This window comes from Phoca vitulina, unplaced genomic scaffold (assembly GCF_004348235.1).
Source record: "Phoca vitulina isolate PV1807 unplaced genomic scaffold, GSC_HSeal_1.0 scaffold23, whole genome shotgun sequence".
NCBI lineage: Eukaryota > Metazoa > Chordata > Mammalia > Carnivora > Phocidae > Phoca > Phoca vitulina.
This window is the reverse complement of record NW_022589726.1, coordinates 15,123,768-15,139,754: the sequence shown is the minus strand read 5'-3', so window position 1 is coordinate 15,139,754 and position 15,987 is coordinate 15,123,768. Positions and strand designations below refer to the sequence as shown.

Here is a 15,987-nt window from a genome sequence, read left to right as displayed (position 1 = left end):
TGGCCTGGCTGACACTTTCTCAGGGTCCTGCACTTGAAGGAGCTTCCTCTCAAATCCTCTTTCTCCTTTCAGAGGTGTCAGATCTGCATTACCACCTACTCCTGTACTCTCCCCTTTATCCTCTCATGGTATTGTCCCCACCGAATCACTTGCATGCCTAAATGTTTTGGCATTTGCAGTCAAATGCTCTGCCACTGAGCTATACCCCCTAAATGTTTTGGCATTTGAACCTAACACAGGGATATGACAGGACCTGCCGTACAGTGCTGTTGTGAGAATTCAGTGAGTTAATATATGTGAAATGCTTAGAAAAGGGCCTGGTAGATAGCAAGTGTTATGCTATTGTTGTTGTTAGCTATTGTTATTACTATTTTGTTATCCTTTAGATCTCAACTTCTATTTTACTCTCTCTAGAAACCTCAGATCTCTCTAGAGCGCTCCCAGCAGCATCTTGTCCTTGATTCTATTCCATCGCTTCGTTTTCTTGTTGGCCTTCACACTTAGATGGTGAATTCAGTGAATAATGGAACCTTGTTGGGCTTACTGTTGTTTATCCGTGCCGAACATTGTGTCTGGCTCATAGTAGGTATTGAATTGATGTTTGTTGAATGAAAATGATGATTCAGTGGAGTATTAACAGATGAGCGTTATTTGCCAAATGGATGAGGGCTGGGAAAGAAGGAATGTTGAGAGAATTGTGTACTGGGGCATGAAAAGCCTGTGGGATACTGAAAGCTGCTAGTTATGATTGAAGAGTGGGGTGCAAGAGAGATGTGGCAAAAAAGAAGCCTAAGGAGTAAGTCAAGGGCCAGAGCACTGGGATGGCCTGAATGCCAAGCCAAAGAGTTTGAATGGCCTAGATTCACCTCATGCAGGTGTCATGGTGCAGGTCTTATGCTGTCCTAGTGGGCTCACACCCATCTTTGATGGTGTTTTATGTCCTTATGAATCATGTGTTACTTCACCCAGCACTATAGATTGCCCCCAAATGGTGGCTGTTTCTCTAGAACTGCATGAAGAGATGTAAGCATCTCTGAGCACTCATTTCAACAACGCATCTGATTGGTTTTTATTTGCAAACTGCTTTGGCTGCAATATCTCACCCAAACAGTTGGGTCTCTTAACCGATCTCTTTTTTTTTTTTAAGATTTTATTTATTTATTTGAGAGAGAGAATGAGAGACAGAGCACGAGAGGGAAGAGGGTCAGTGGGAGAAGCAGACTCCCCGCTGAGCAGGGAGCCCGATGTGGGACTCAATCCCGGGACTCCAGGATCATGACCTGAGCCGAAGGCAGTCGCTTAACCAACTGAGCCACCCAGGTGCCCTCTTAACCGATCTCTTTGCCTTCCTCACCGCCCTGTTAAATATACCTTCCACTCCCACTGTGAGACAGATCTCTCTAAAGCTAAATCTGCTTATTTTACTCCTCAATTTAGTACCTCCCAATAATAGCACACTCTGGTTGCCTACAGGATAATGTCCAGATTCCTTAGTGTGGCCCACAAGGAACATCCTGGTCTGAGCCTTCACGGCCTCTGGATGCTCTGTCCTGCACCACGTTCAACTGCTTGTAGGCATCAGGAGGTTATGCTGCTCACCACTTCTTTCATATACACACTGTTGCTGCCTGGGATGTTCTTCATCCGGGTCTACTTTTTGGACTCTTAGCTATCTTACAGGAAGTAGTTCCAAAATCGGTGCTTCTGTGAAGCCGTTTCTAACTTTGTCGGCGGTGGGTCCTACTCCTTTGCAGCCTCACTAGACTCTGTGTATGCTGTTACGGCACCCACCACACTGCATGGCACTTGTCTTGTTACCCCCGATCCCCTCTCTGGACTGCGGCTCTGTGAGTATTGGTGACTATGGAGTCCCCAGCCCTGGGTGCAATGCCTGGCACATAGTATATACGCAGTAGATAACTGGTTAAAGAGAAAAGGACAGAAGGAAATGAAAGCTGTTCTCTTTCTTTTGAAGGGGAAGGAGGTCCCCTCACCATGTGGCTGTCCGTGGTGGCCCTCGTGGGCCTCTACTACCTCCTGCGCTGGTACTGGGAGAGGCAGGTGGTGAGCCACCTCCAGGACAAGTACGTCTTCATCACGGGCTGCGACTCGGGCTTCGGGAACCTGCTGGCCAGGCAGCTGGACCTGCGAGGCTTGAGGGTCCTGGCCGCGTGTCTGACGGAGGAGGGGGCCCAGCAGCTGAGAGGCCAGACGTCAGACAGGCTGGAGACGGTGATCCTGGACGTCACCAAGACAGAGAGCATCTCTGCGGCCGCCCAGTGGGTGAAGGAGCGTGTGGGGGACAGAGGTAAGGAGAAGTAGTTTCTCCTTTCATTCATTCAACTTCATGGGCATGAAGTTGTTAAAGTTTTCTCTCTATATGTAAACTCTCAAAAGCAGGGCCTAAAAGGCTGTCTTTTTCACTTGAAGGATAGTCCTGATCCTTGGTGGTGTTTCATTTCCTTAACAAGGTTTACCTTGAAGAATGAGCCAAATAGATTTGAAGCTATTATCCCACTTTTGCCAGTGGAGTATTTATAACCATAGTTCTTTTATGCTTAAAGAATTTTCAAGGTATTCTTTTTTTTTCTTTTAAAGATTTTGTTTATTTGACAGAGAGGGACACGGCGAGAGAGGGAACACAAGCAGGGGGAGTGGGAGAGGGAGAAGCAGGCTCCCCGCCCAGCAGAGAGCCCGATGCCGGGTTCCATCCCAGGACCCTGGGATCATGACCTGGAGCTAAAGGCAGACGCTTAACAACTGAGCCACCCAGGCGCCCCGAATTTTCATCGTATTTTTAAGAAACTGATTCTTCTCCCCTTGGCTACCATTTAAAAGTCATTCCTGGGCACCTGTGTGGCTCCGTTGGTTAAGCGTCTGCCTTTGGCTCAGGTCATGATCCCAGGGTCCTGGGATCGAGTCCCATGTCCGGTTCCTTGCCTGGCGGGGGAGCCTGCTTCTCCCTCTGCCTGCCGCCCCCCCCTGCTTATGTGCTCTCTCTCTCATTCTCTGACAAATAAATAAATAAAATCTTTAAAAAGAATAAAGTTACATTTAGCATACATATTTCATATTATATGTCTTATAATTCTAGTATCTAATGTCTTTGTGAGTCTTTTTCTGCTATTGATTCTGCTGGTTCTTGCATTTGGTGTTTTGTTTCCTTCTGTATTCTGATTTATGACAGTGAACTGCCTTGACCACCTTGAACTTAATTCTTGGCTTGAGATTTTTGGACCATCCAGATAGTGGGAATTTGGCCGTAAACTCTCATGAGGGATGGCTTGTGGTTATGATTCCTCAGGGTTGATAGGGTTGATTCTTGCTGCTTCTCCACAACACCAAAGTTCAAGGTGGACAGTTTTACTCTCAGTCCTTTGGAAGGACTTTCTATCTCACCCTTATACTGATAAGCATAGCCATTAAAGATCCCAGTTTAATGAAAAGAGTATTTTTTTTATTAGAATCCCTACCTTAGGTGGGCCCTGGACTTCATATCTTATTATGAATTTTTTTGAGGCTATAAATACTGAAATTCAAGTTCACACTAGTTGGCAAATTCCCTCAAATCAAAAACTGGCATCGGTGTTCTCTTTACTGTCTCTGGATTCCTGCCTTAGTTTTTGCCCTGACCTTTCTATACTTTCTTGTTAACTGATATATATAAGAACATTAAAAAAATATATTTTGTCTAACATTTTTAGTTGTCAGCAGGAAGATGGATTAAGGTAAATGGTCTGTCTGTGTGGTCTGAAACCAAACTTCTGCTTTGACTTTGTTTTAGGACTCTGGGGCCTGGTCAACAATGCAGGCATTTTTCACCCACATTGCTACAGTGAGTGGCTGAAGATGGAGGACTATGTGGACGTCCTCAAAGTGAACCTCGTTGGTTTGATTGAGTTGACCCTGAGCATGCTTCCCTTGGTGAGGAGAGCACGGGGGAGGATTGTTAATGTCTCCAGCATTCTGGGAAGAATTGCTTTCTTCGGAGGAGTCTACTGTAGCTCCAAGTATGGAGTGGAAGCCTTTTCAGATACCCTGAGGTAATGCTCTTAAGTTAAAACAAAAGCAACAAATATGTCTTAGGCACTGTGCTCATTGCTTTCACCTACATTATCTTACTTCATTACTCCAAAAATCTTGATTTGTAAATATTATTACTAGTCTGTTTTATATAGGAAACTGAGGCTCAGATTTAAGTCTCTTTCCCAAAGTTCACCTGCCACCACCCGGATTTGGCTGAACTGTGTTTTGACGCTAGGTCTTTGTGTCCTGCCACCACATCACACTTTTCATTCTCAAGATTTATCCTTGATAAAATTTCATTTCTTGGGGCACCTGGGTGGCTCAGATGGTTAAGCGTCTGCCTTCAGCTCAGGTCGTGATCCCAGGGTCCTGGGCTCCCTGCTCGGCGGGGAGTCTGCTTCTTCCTATCCCTCTGCCGCTCCCCCTGCTTGTGTGCTCTCTCTGTCAAATAAATAAAATCTTTAAAAAAAAATTTCATTTCTGAAGAGAAGATGACTGTCTTCTTTCCTCCTTACAGTGAGCCTGTCCTGGTCTCTCCATGGTGACACTCTTTCTCTCTGGGCGCTCATCTGCTTTACTCTGTATATCTTTTCTTTCTTTCTTTCTTTCTTTTTTTTTTTTTTTAAAGATTTTATTTATTTGACAGACAGAGACACAGCGAGAGAGGAAACACAAGCAGAGGGAGTGGGAGAGGGAGAAGCAGGCTTTCCCCGGAGCAGGGAGCCCAATGCGGGGCTTGATCCCAGGACCCTGGGATCATGACCTGAGCCGAAGGCAGACGCTTAACGACTGAGCCACCCAGGCGCCCCTGTATATCTTTTCTTTGTCTGAGAACTTCTTTTCTTAGAACCTCAGTTTTCCATGGCCCATAATGGCCCTGCCTCTACCTCCTGGCTTTTTTTTTTTTTTTTAAAGATTTTATTTATTTATTTGACAGAGACAGACACAGCGACAGAGGGAACACAAGCAGGGGGAGTGGGAGAGGGAGAAGCAGGCTTCCCGCCGAGCAGGGAGCCTGATGCGGGGCTCGATCCCAGGACCCTGGGATCATGACCTGCGTTGAAGGCACACGCTCAACGACTGAGCCACCCAGGGGCCCCACTACCTCCTGGCTTTTTTTCATGCACCGTTTCAGCTTTGTGTAGCTCTATCTGCTGCTTCCTTTTTATATTTCCCTTTACCTTTTCCTTCCTAAGAGGGAGGACTCTGTTAGCTGTGTTTATTTTCTGTGTGTGTCAGGAGACCTGTTCTGTGACATTTTCGTGCACTTATTATGTGCCAGGTACTGTTGCGAGTATTTTACATCTCACAATTTTCATAGCAACCCAATGAGGAAGGTATTATTTTTATCCTTATTGTATGTGTGAGGAAACTGGGGTGCAGAGGTTAGTAAGTCACCATGGTCACAACACAGGTAATAACAGGCAGAGCTGCTCTCTAGTCCTAAGCAGGGCTCTCCTCCCACCAGGTACCCTCCCTTGTCCAGTTAGCTGGGGACATGATGGGGTAGTCACATGGCACAAAATATTGCTGCACAGACTCCCTGTTTAGCAGGAACAGACTTTGGGGCAGTTTCACACTTGGGAATGAGCTGTGAATATTTTAGGCACTGTGTATTAGCTTCCTATGGCTGCTGTAGTTTTTCTTTTTTAAGATTTTATCTTTTTAAGTAATCTCCACACCCAACGTGGGGCTCGAACTCACAATGCCAAGATCAAGAGTCGCATGCTCTGTCGACTGAGCCAACCAGGCGTCCCATGGCTGCTATAATTTACAGTGTCTGAAAACAACACATATTTATTCCCTCACAGCTCTGGAGGCCAAAGCCTGAAATCTGTGTTATTGGGCGAAAATCAAATTGTTGACAGGGCCAGGTTCCTTCTGAAGGCTCTAGGGGAGAATCTGTTCTGTGCCTCTTCCAGCTTCTGGGGGCTGTCAGCATTCCTTGGCTTGTGGCTACATCACTCCAATCTCTGCCCCCAAGTTCATATTGCTTTCTTTTCCTCTATGGGTCTTCAAATTTGCCTCTGTCTCTCTTATAAAGACAGTTGTGATTGCTGGTGTGTGGGTGGCTCAGTCGGTTAAGTGTCTGCCTTTGGCTCAGGTCATGATCCCAGGGTCCTGGGATCGAGCCCTGCATTGGGCTCCCTGCTTGGCAGGGAGTCTGCTTCTCCCTCTCCTCCTTGCTCGTGCTCTCTCTCGCTATCTCTGTCTCTCTCTCTCAAATAAATAAAATCTTAAAAAAAAAAGATAGCTGTGATTGCACACCCAAATTATCTAGCATAATCTCCCTGTCTCAAGATCCTTAATTTAATCACAACTGCAAAGTGTCACATAGGGTAACATTTATAGGTTCCAGGGATTAGGACCTGGTATCTTTGGGGGCCATTATATAGCCTACCATGTGCCATGACTAGTAGATGTTTCTTATAATATGCATATTGTATTATCTGCCTAGGAAGGGAATAGGGAAATAATTGAGGAAGTCATATGAGTTGTCACCATGTGGCAGGCACCTTGCTTGGCTTCCAGCCTAACTGACCTGTCTGCCTCCACAGGGCTGCTGCCTGCTGATTTACCACCACTCACGACTGGTGTCTCAGACCCCTTGATTATTCTCAGACCAGGAGCAAAGAATGTCCTTCCAATGTTCAAATCACAGATTCCTTTAGAAAATTCTCATGTGCTTTAATTGTGCTAAGGCTGAACAGGGAAAGGAAGTTCTGTCCCACTTATGAGCTGGAGTTTTAAAGGGAATGCAGGCGTCTTGGTGTGATGGGAATCACCGTGAGGAAGCTACAAGGGGAAGTGGAATTTTAGGGCAGAGGCACCACTGGCTTGCACAGCCCTCTCTCTTCTCCAGCACATACGGGCACCGGGAGAGTCTCTGAGGCTCTACCATGGAAGGTTTTAGATTTTGCTTTGATAAGGGAGGCTTTTCCCTTAGAGAAGTGGTTTTCAACCTCTAGGATGCGTCAGAGCCAGCTGGATGGATTATTCACGCAGATTGTCGGGTCTCACCCCCCAGTTTGACTTAATAAATCTGGACTAGAGTCCAATAATTTGTATTTCTAACAGGCTCCCAGATGCTGATGTTGCCATTTATCTGGGGACCACACTTTGAGAACCACTTGCCGCTTTAGAGGGTCATGATGCTTTGTGTTTTACCTTCTTCTGGACCATTATTTCAAACATTTGTCCTTGACATCAGCTTGGGCTTCACCTTCTCCAGTGAGGCCACTTCAACCTCTAGATTAGGGAACACCCCTCATCACTGTCCCCTAAGCACCTGGAGTATACCTCTCCTGTGGGACACAACGCCATCTTATTTCACTTGGTGAAGGCAGGACTTAGCACAGTGCCTGGTACATACCCAGCCCCTGAGAAGGATTTTGGAACTGTTTGTTGAACTAACCTGAATATTCTAGAATGACCAATGACTTGTAATTTTCATGCCCACCTCATATTCCATTAATGGTCTCTTGTAGTCTTTGAATACATGGTAATTCTTCAGAGGCCCGTGCTCTTGCAGGTCCAGTTCCCACTACCTGGTATTCTGCTCTTCCCCTTTCTTCACTCAGAAATTTCCTCTTTATCCTTCAAGCCTCAGCTGAAACATTCTCTCCTCATTGAAGCCTTCCCTGACTCCCTCAGAAAATCTATCTGCCTCCTCCTCTCTACTTATGTAGCCCCTTGAATACCTCTCCTTTATAATTCTTCTGAGTTGTGTTACAATTATTTGCTTACTTGTTGGATTCATCCACTGTGAACGTTTTGAGGCTAACAATTGAGCCTTAATTTTCTGAGATGTGCATGTAAGAAGCTTAGCACAGTAGCTGCCATAAAAATGCTAACTTTCTTTATTCTTCCTTGTATTCTGCATGGCTCCCCTGTCTAACACGTGGTAGGGACTTAATAACTGAAAAGAGTGGATCTAGAATTGAATGGTTATGGTAGTTTGTATAATCCTGTCCCAATTGTTGGACCTAGGGATATTAAAAAATTTTTTTTCTTTTCCTTGCCATTTCTTTATCCTTTAAAATATCCAGTAGAGATGTTTTTATACACTTGTTTTGTTTTCCTCCCTGAGAGCATTGAAATTGTGTCTTCCAAAAAAAAAAAGAAAAGAAATTGTGTCTTCCAAGCAAAAGAGTTAACTCAAGGGTTTTTATTTTCAGGCGTGAGCTTCAACATTTTGGGGTGAAAATCAGCATAGTTGAACCTGGCTACTTCAGAACCGGAATGACAGAACCACAGCGGTGCTTAGAGAAACTAAAGCAAGCCTGGGAAGAAGTCCCTGTGCATATCAAGGAAGCCTATGGACAGAAGTTTTTTGACACCCGTGAGCTTTTCTTTGGATAGGATAATGGCTAACCTTGCCTGAGAAGGGGAAAAGAGGGTTGGTGAAGAATGATGAGCAGGTCCTCTGAGAGCAAAGCTCCTTAAACAAAGCCTTCCCAGGACAGGAGGGGTTTGGGAAGGGCCCAGTGCCCTCATGGTTGGCTTGGTGATGGCTGTCATGGCTGAGGAAGAGGTTATATGGACAGCCTGGGGCCAAGGCCACATGAGCACTAGGGAGGTATTACATGGTTAGAGGCCCAGAACCTCTGCGTCTGCCCCTCTGTAGTTTGGCGGGGCTCGTGTGGGAGGCCTGCACAACTGAAGTACAGCCTTCAATATTGTCTACCCTTTTGGTAACAGAGGGCCCAGGCGCAAACTCCACGTCTTACTGTGGGAGGAGGGAGGGCGTGTGTGGGCAGGGGGAAGTGGGTGAGGACCAGCTTTGCAGCGCTTTATTGGCTGTGCCCAGAGACTGGACCCCATGTGCAGCCCTCAGGAGCTTCATGGGAGAGAGACGGTTCAATTTCTTTCTTTTTTTTCTTATTTTTTTTAATTAACGATTTTTATTTACTTATTTGACAGAGAGAGACACAGTGAGAGAGGAAACACAAGCAGGGGGAGTGGGAGAGGGAGAAGCAGGCTCCCCGCAGAGCAGGGAGCCCGATGTGGGGCTCGATCCCAGGACCCTGGGATCATGACCTGAGCCGAAGGCAGATGCCCAATGACTGAGCCACCCAGGCGCCCCTAGATGGTTCAATTTCTTGTAAGAATGGCATTCTTATGACCTGAAAGAGGAGGCAGTTTGGGGGTGGAGGCAAAGCAGCCTTCTTCATAGAAGTAAGTCATGCACGTTGGTGTGGGGTTCCATCTTCGTGGGGGCAGTGATGCTATTTCTTCACACAAAGGAGTCAGCAGCTTGCCAAGGCCAAAGGGAGCAGCTCTCCTTTCACAGAGGGACCCTGTGATGGGTGGGTGGCAGCGGCTCTGTCACTGGCTTTGAGTGGTACTGTAGTCCCGAGAAAGAAAGGTAGATGGAAGCATACAGAAGACTCCCAACCTACAGCACCGTCTTCTGGGTGCATCAGGCCTAAGAGGGTCACCGACAGCAGAGGGGAGAAAAACTGGATCAAGAAAAAGCTAGCACAAAACGGTGCGTGAGCCTCTCAGAACTCATAGCAAGCCAGGGAACTACAGTTCCCAACATGCCAGAGGGCCAGCCATAGTTGTAAACTCTCCCATCTAAGGTTTTAACCTGGGTATTAGGGAATTTTTCCCTCTTCTGGATACATATAGTTTGACAATAGAAATTAAGAGGGAAATAGAATTTATTGTAGTGACTATACATCAAAGTATATATAGATATAAAAGGCTATATATATTTCATGATTTAAAAGGAGTTGAGGGGCACCTGGGTGGCTCATTGGTTAAGTGTTTGCCTTCGGCTCAAGTCATGATCCCAGAGGTCTGGGATCAAGTCCCATATTGGGCTCCTTGCTCAGTGGGGAGCCTGCTTCTCCTTCAGCCTGCTCTGCCTGCCACTCCCCTTGCTTGTGCTCATGCTCTCTCGCTCTCTCTCTGACAAATAAATAAAATCTTAAAAAAAAAAAAATTAAGGGAGTTGAAATTGTTCATAGAGTTATTATCAATATAAAGTTGTTAATAAGGTATTTTTTATTATTTTTCTTACTAGTCTTTGAGAATTGGTGTGTATTTTACACTTACAGCATATCTAAACTTGGATGCTAAATTTTCCTAGGAAATACTTCATCTGTAGATTAAGAAAATTTAGAGTTGCCACTAGCATTACTTATAAGAATAAAAAATACCTTATATTGATAATAAATATTGAAATGATAGTATTTTGGATATGTAGGATTAAATAACTGTATTATTAAAATTAATTAATTTCACCTGTTTCCTTTTTTTAAGTGGCAACTAGAAAATTTAAGATTATATATGTAGCTCTCATTATATTTCTATTGGATAGCACTGTAAATTATTTTCATCCATGGACAACTCCAAAAATACTAAAACGTTTTCCAGTAATGGATTTGAGTTTTAAAATTAAGATTAATTAAAATTTAAAAATTCAGTTTTTAGTCATACTAGCTAAATTTTAAGAGTTCAACAGTTACATTTTGCTGGTGGCTGTCACTGGGAAGCATAGATCTGATCAGCCTAATCCTTGTAGAAATTAAATGTAGTTAGACTTCTTTGACTGGGTATAACGGGATCTTTTTTTTTAAGATTTATTTATTTATTTATTTATTTATTTATTTATTTATTTATTTATGTGACAGAGAGAGAGAGACAGCGAGAGAGGGAACACAAGCAGGGGGAGTGGTAGAGGGAGAAGCAGGCTCTCCACCGAGCAGGGAGCCTGATGTGGGGCTCGATCCCAGGACCCTGGGATCATGACCTGAGCCGAAGGCAGACGCTTAACGACTGAGCCACCCAGGCACCCCGGTATAACAGGATCTTAATATTAAAATACAAGGAATAATATTGGGGCACCTGGGTGGCTCAGTCAGTTAAGCATCTGCCTTGGCTCAGCTCATGATCCCGTGGTCCTGGGATCGAGCCCCACATCGGGCTCCCTGCTCAGGGGGATGTCTGCTTCTCGTTCTCCGAGCCCGCTTCTCCCTCTCGCTCTGCCTCTCCCACTGCTCATGCTCGCTCTCTCTCTCTCAAACAAATAAATAAAATCTTTAAAAAAAAAATACACGGAATAAGATTGCTGACCACCATTTCTCTTTTTGTATACAGATTACGATGGTGTCAAACAAGGGCTGTTGAAATGTAGCACAAACCTGAACCTGGTCACTGACTGCATGGAACATGCTTTGACATCTGTGCATCCCCGCACTCGATATTCAGCTGGCTGGGACTCTCTGTTTTTCTTCATTCCTCTATCTTATTTACCCACATCACTGTCAGACTACATATTGACTAGATCTTGGCCCAAACCAGCCCAGGCAGTCTAAAGAAAACTGGTGTGATGGCTCTTGAAATGAAGAAGACAGAAGTCTGAAACTGATAATTAGTGTCTCAGTAATCCTTATTAGGAACTAACATGTTTATATTCCAGATATCCAAAGCTTATTCCTTGAGGTGTTGAATTTTTACTATTTTAAGCATTTTTGATGAGAATATTTCCAAAATACATCATTCTTTGCCTATGAAACAGAGTAGACTGAAAACAGTTCAACTTGTTTGGATATTATTTCCTTATGTAAATGAATAGTTCTGTGCTATGATACACTTGCTTGAGGACTATTGAGAAGTAAAGGGCCTGTGTATCCTTATTTGTACTATGGTACTTTTTTTTTTGGTACTATGGTACTTTTAGTAAATATTTCATTTTGCTTTCTTCTGTCAGCTATTTTTGACAATGTTTCTTCCTTGTTTAAAAATAAATGATTTTTAATTTTGTAAATTAAAATAATATACACACATATAGTTAAATGTTCAGTTAATACTCAAAAGCTTAAAAGTAAAAAACAGCAGTTCCCCACCCTTCATTGCTGCTCCTCAGAGGTAAATGCTTTCAACTTTTAGCTATTGCTTCCAATATTAACCTCTGTATTTCTAAATAATATAGTGTTATTTCTTAATTTATTAAGTTTAGACATTCTCAGTTGATTTCCCATTAAGAAAAATCCTGTTGAGGGGCACCTGGGTGGCTCAGTCGTTAAGTGTCTGCCTTTGGCTCAGGTCATGATCCCAGGGTCCTGGGATTGAGCCCCGCATTGGGCTCCCTGCCCCGTGGGAAGCCTGCTTCCCCCTCTCCCACTCCCCCTGCTTGTGTTCCCTCTCTCACTGTGTCTTTCTCTGTCAAATAAATAAATAAAATCTTAAAAAAAAAAAATCCTGTTGATTTTCCTATTAGTTTATTTATACCACTTTCCTGACCATTTCCTGTATCCCCGTATTTTTAATAAAATCTTATTTTTAGTAATTAATAGTGTTTGCATGGTTAAGTATGTGAATATTGCTTACTGTTCAGTCAGGTATTTTTCCTTTATAGTACCATTTTTTTTTCTTAGTTAATTATTGCTTGCTTTTTTACTTGCACTGTTTTTAATTTAATTTTTTTGGTTCTCTCAGATGGCAGAACACTATCAGTAGTATTTTTCGATAAACAGGTTATCCATTCCATTTCAACTGATCCAATACAAGATCACACTTTGATTTAGTTGTTATGTCCCTGTACTCTCATATAACCTATAATAGTTTCTTAACTTCAAAAAAAAATCTTTTATGATACTGACATTTTTGAAGAGTACTAGTTATTTTGTAAAGCATCCTCCCATTTGTATAGTCTGTCCTCATGATCAGATCCAGGTTTTGCATTTTGGCAGAAATGCCACAGAAGTAATATTGTCCCTCTCAGTGCATCATATCAGTGGGCATAGATGTCAGTTTATCTCATTATTGGTGATGTTGTTAAGTTTGAACCTTTGGTTAAAATAGAATCTGCCAAGGGGCACCTGGGTGGTTCCGTCGATTAAGTGTCTTCTTTCTGCTCAGGTCATGATCCCAGCATCCTGAGATCGAGTCCCGCAATGGACTCTGCTCAGCGGGGAGTCTGCTTCTCCCTCTTCCCCTGCTCATGCTCTCTCTCTCTCTCTCTCTCTCTCATTTGCTCACTCTCTCAAATAAAATCTTTAAAAAAAATAGAGTCTGCCAAGTTTCTCCACTGTAAAGTTAATTTTTTTCTTTTGTAACTAATAATTTGTGAGGACATTTTGAGATTATATAAATGTCCTGTTCCTCATCAAACTTTTGCCTACTAATTTTAGAATTATTAATGATTCTTTTTTAAATCAGTTATTACTGTGATGATTATGAATGGTGATTTTTAACTCCCTCATTGCACTTATATTTACAAGCTGAAATTTCCATCTCCTTTATTTTTTTATTATAAGAATGGACTCATGGGGGGCACCTGGGTGGCTCAGTCGGTTGAGCCTCTGCCTTTGGCTCAGGTCATGATCCTAGAGTCCTGGGATTGGGCCCCACATTGGGTTTTCCACTCAGTGGGGAGTCTTCTCTCTCTGCCTCTCCCCCAGCTTGTGCTCTTTCTCTCGCTCACTCTCTTAAATAAATTAATAAAATCTTAAAAAGAATGGATGCATGGATTCTTATTTAGTTATAAGCCATTTCTGTCATTATGTGTTTCATATTTTTATAATTTTTATACCCATACAACTGTATTTTTTTTAAAGATTATTTGAGAGAGAGAGAGAGTTGTGGGGGCCGGAGGGAGAGGGAGAGAGAATCTCAAACAAGACTCCCCGCTGAGTGTGGAGCTGATGTGGGGCTTCATCTCACAAGCCTGAGATCATGACCTGAGCTGCAGTGGAGTCAGATGCTTAACCAACTGCTTTTGGCTGCACTTTACCATTAACTCCAAGCCCCTGCGCATTAATGTGACTGCCCTTCTAGCACAAATTGGCACCAGCCACAGTGCAGCGAGACTCTCTCCCAGAGGATTAGCATGGGTCCATGCCTCGCTGGCTTCCTAAAATTTGGAGTTTTGAAACCCAGCCAGTGGACTTGAGATAAAACACAGGAGCAGTGCCCTGTCAGGTGAGCAGATGGCTCGGACACAGGGTGAAAGCAGAGGTCTAAGATGCCTGGGACGCATGAGGGGAGATTGTTCACTCTTCTGTGAGTGCTTCCTGAACAGCGGTGGTGTGAGCTCCGCCCCCTCCCCCATGAGCACAGTGCCGACAGTGGAGGCTTGAGCCTATTATACCAAGCCCCACCCCCCTGAACTAGGGCAGGTGTGCCTGAGAGCCAGAGTAGCAGTGGGCCCCTCCCCCAGAAGCCCAGCACAAACCCCCTGCATGCACCAAGTCTGCTGACCGTAGAGTGCTGCAAAGCTTGAACTCTAGGGAAAATAGGATTTAACCTCTTTTAACAAGCTGACCAAAGCACATCTAGTTAGAACCTGCCACACTAACAAGCAGACCAAAGCACATCTAGTTAGAATCTGCCACACTAACGAGCAGACCAAAGCACATCTAGTTAGAACCTGCCACACAGTGGACAAGGTCCAAACACTCCCCACTGCAGGCAAGGAGAAGCTCTGCAGAGGACTAACCTGAGGGAAAGAGCAGCCAAAACAACAGCAGACTGCACACAGCACACACCAGAAACACTTCCTGAAGTGCCAGGCCCTGGACAGTATAGGGACCTCTTCTTAACGTAGCCATTACTCTCAGGAGCAGGAAACATAACAGGCTTTCGTAACACACAGAAGACAGGGACCTAGACAAAATGCCAAAATAGAAGAATTCACCCCAAAAGAAAGAACAAGAAGAGGTCATGGCCAGGGATCTAATCAAAACAGATATAAGTAAATCATAAATTAAAAAAAATGCCTAAACCAGAATTTAGAACAACAATCCTAAGGATAGGTAGCTGTGCTTGAGAAAAGCATAGAAGACACCAGGGGGTCCCTTAGCACAGAGATAAAAGACCTAAAACCTAGTCAGGCCAAAATAAAAAATGCTATAACTGAGACGTGAAACCAACTGGATGTAATGGCCACAAGGATGGAAGAAGCAGAGAAATTTAAGTGATGTAGAAGATAAAATTATGGAAAATAATGAAGCTGAAAAGAGGAGGGAAAGAAAAATATTGGATCACAAATACAGACTTAGGGAACTCAGTGACTCCGTAAAGTGTAATAACATCCGTATCGTAGGAGTCTCAGAAGAGGAAGAGAAGGAAAAGGAGACAGAAGGTTTATTTGAGCAAATTATAGCTGAAAACTTCTGTAATCTGGGGAAGGAAAGAGACATCCAAATCCAGGAGGCACAGAGAACTCCCATCAAAATCAACAAAAGCAGGCCAACACCAAGACATACTGTAGTAAAATTTGCAAAATACAGAGATAAGGAAAGAATCCCTAAAGCGGCAAGGGAAAAGAAAACCCTAACCTACAACGAAACTAGGAGCTGGTTTCTTTGAAAGAATTAATAAAGGTGATAAACCCCTAGCCAGACTCATCAAAAAGAAAAGAGAAAGGACCCAAATAAATAAAATCACAAATGAAAGAGGAGAGATCACAACCAAGACCACAGAAATACAATTATGAGAGAATATTATGAAAAATTTTATGCCAAAAAATTGGGCAATCTGGAAGAAATGGATAAATTCCTAGAAACGTATAAACTATCAAAACTGAAACAGGAAGAAATAGAAAATTTGAACAGACCTATAACCAGTACAGAAATTGAATCAGTAATCAAAAATCTCCCAACAAACAAAAGTCTAGGGCCAGATGGTTTCCCAGGGGAATTCTACCAAACATTTAAAGAAAAGTTAATACCTATTCTTTCAAACTATTCCAAAAAATAGAAATGGAAGGGAAACTTCCAAACTCATTCTACAAGGCCACCATTATCTTGATTCCAAAACCAGACAAAGACCCCACTAAAGAGAATTACAGGCCAATATCCCTGATGAACATGGATTCAAAAATTCTCAACAAGATACTAGCAGATCGAATCCAACAGTGTATTAAAAGAATTAGTCACTACGAATAAGTGGGATTCATTACTGGGCTGCAAGGGTGGTTCAATATTTGCAAATCAAAGTGATACACCA

General features: G+C 43.4%; 1 protein-coding gene across 2 annotated transcripts in view; it reads left to right on the top strand.

Moving 5' to 3' along the window:
* Positions 1 to 12,099, top strand: part of LOC116642416 (17-beta-hydroxysteroid dehydrogenase type 6-like) — a 35,089-nt gene extending 22,990 nt beyond the window's left edge. For both annotated transcript variants that reach the window (XM_032420822.1, XM_032420821.1), the window contains exons 2-5: positions 1,976 to 2,308; positions 3,785 to 4,043; positions 8,205 to 8,368; positions 11,134 to 12,099. In XM_032420822.1, coding sequence (XP_032276713.1) covers positions 1,996 to 2,308; positions 3,785 to 4,043; positions 8,205 to 8,368; positions 11,134 to 11,351 — 954 coding nt within the window. In that variant the 5' untranslated portion in view covers positions 1,976 to 1,995 and the 3' untranslated portion in view covers positions 11,352 to 12,099. The remainder of the gene's footprint in view (positions 1 to 1,975; positions 2,309 to 3,784; positions 4,044 to 8,204; positions 8,369 to 11,133) is intronic.
* The last annotated feature ends 3,888 nt before the right edge of the window (positions 12,100 to 15,987 follow it).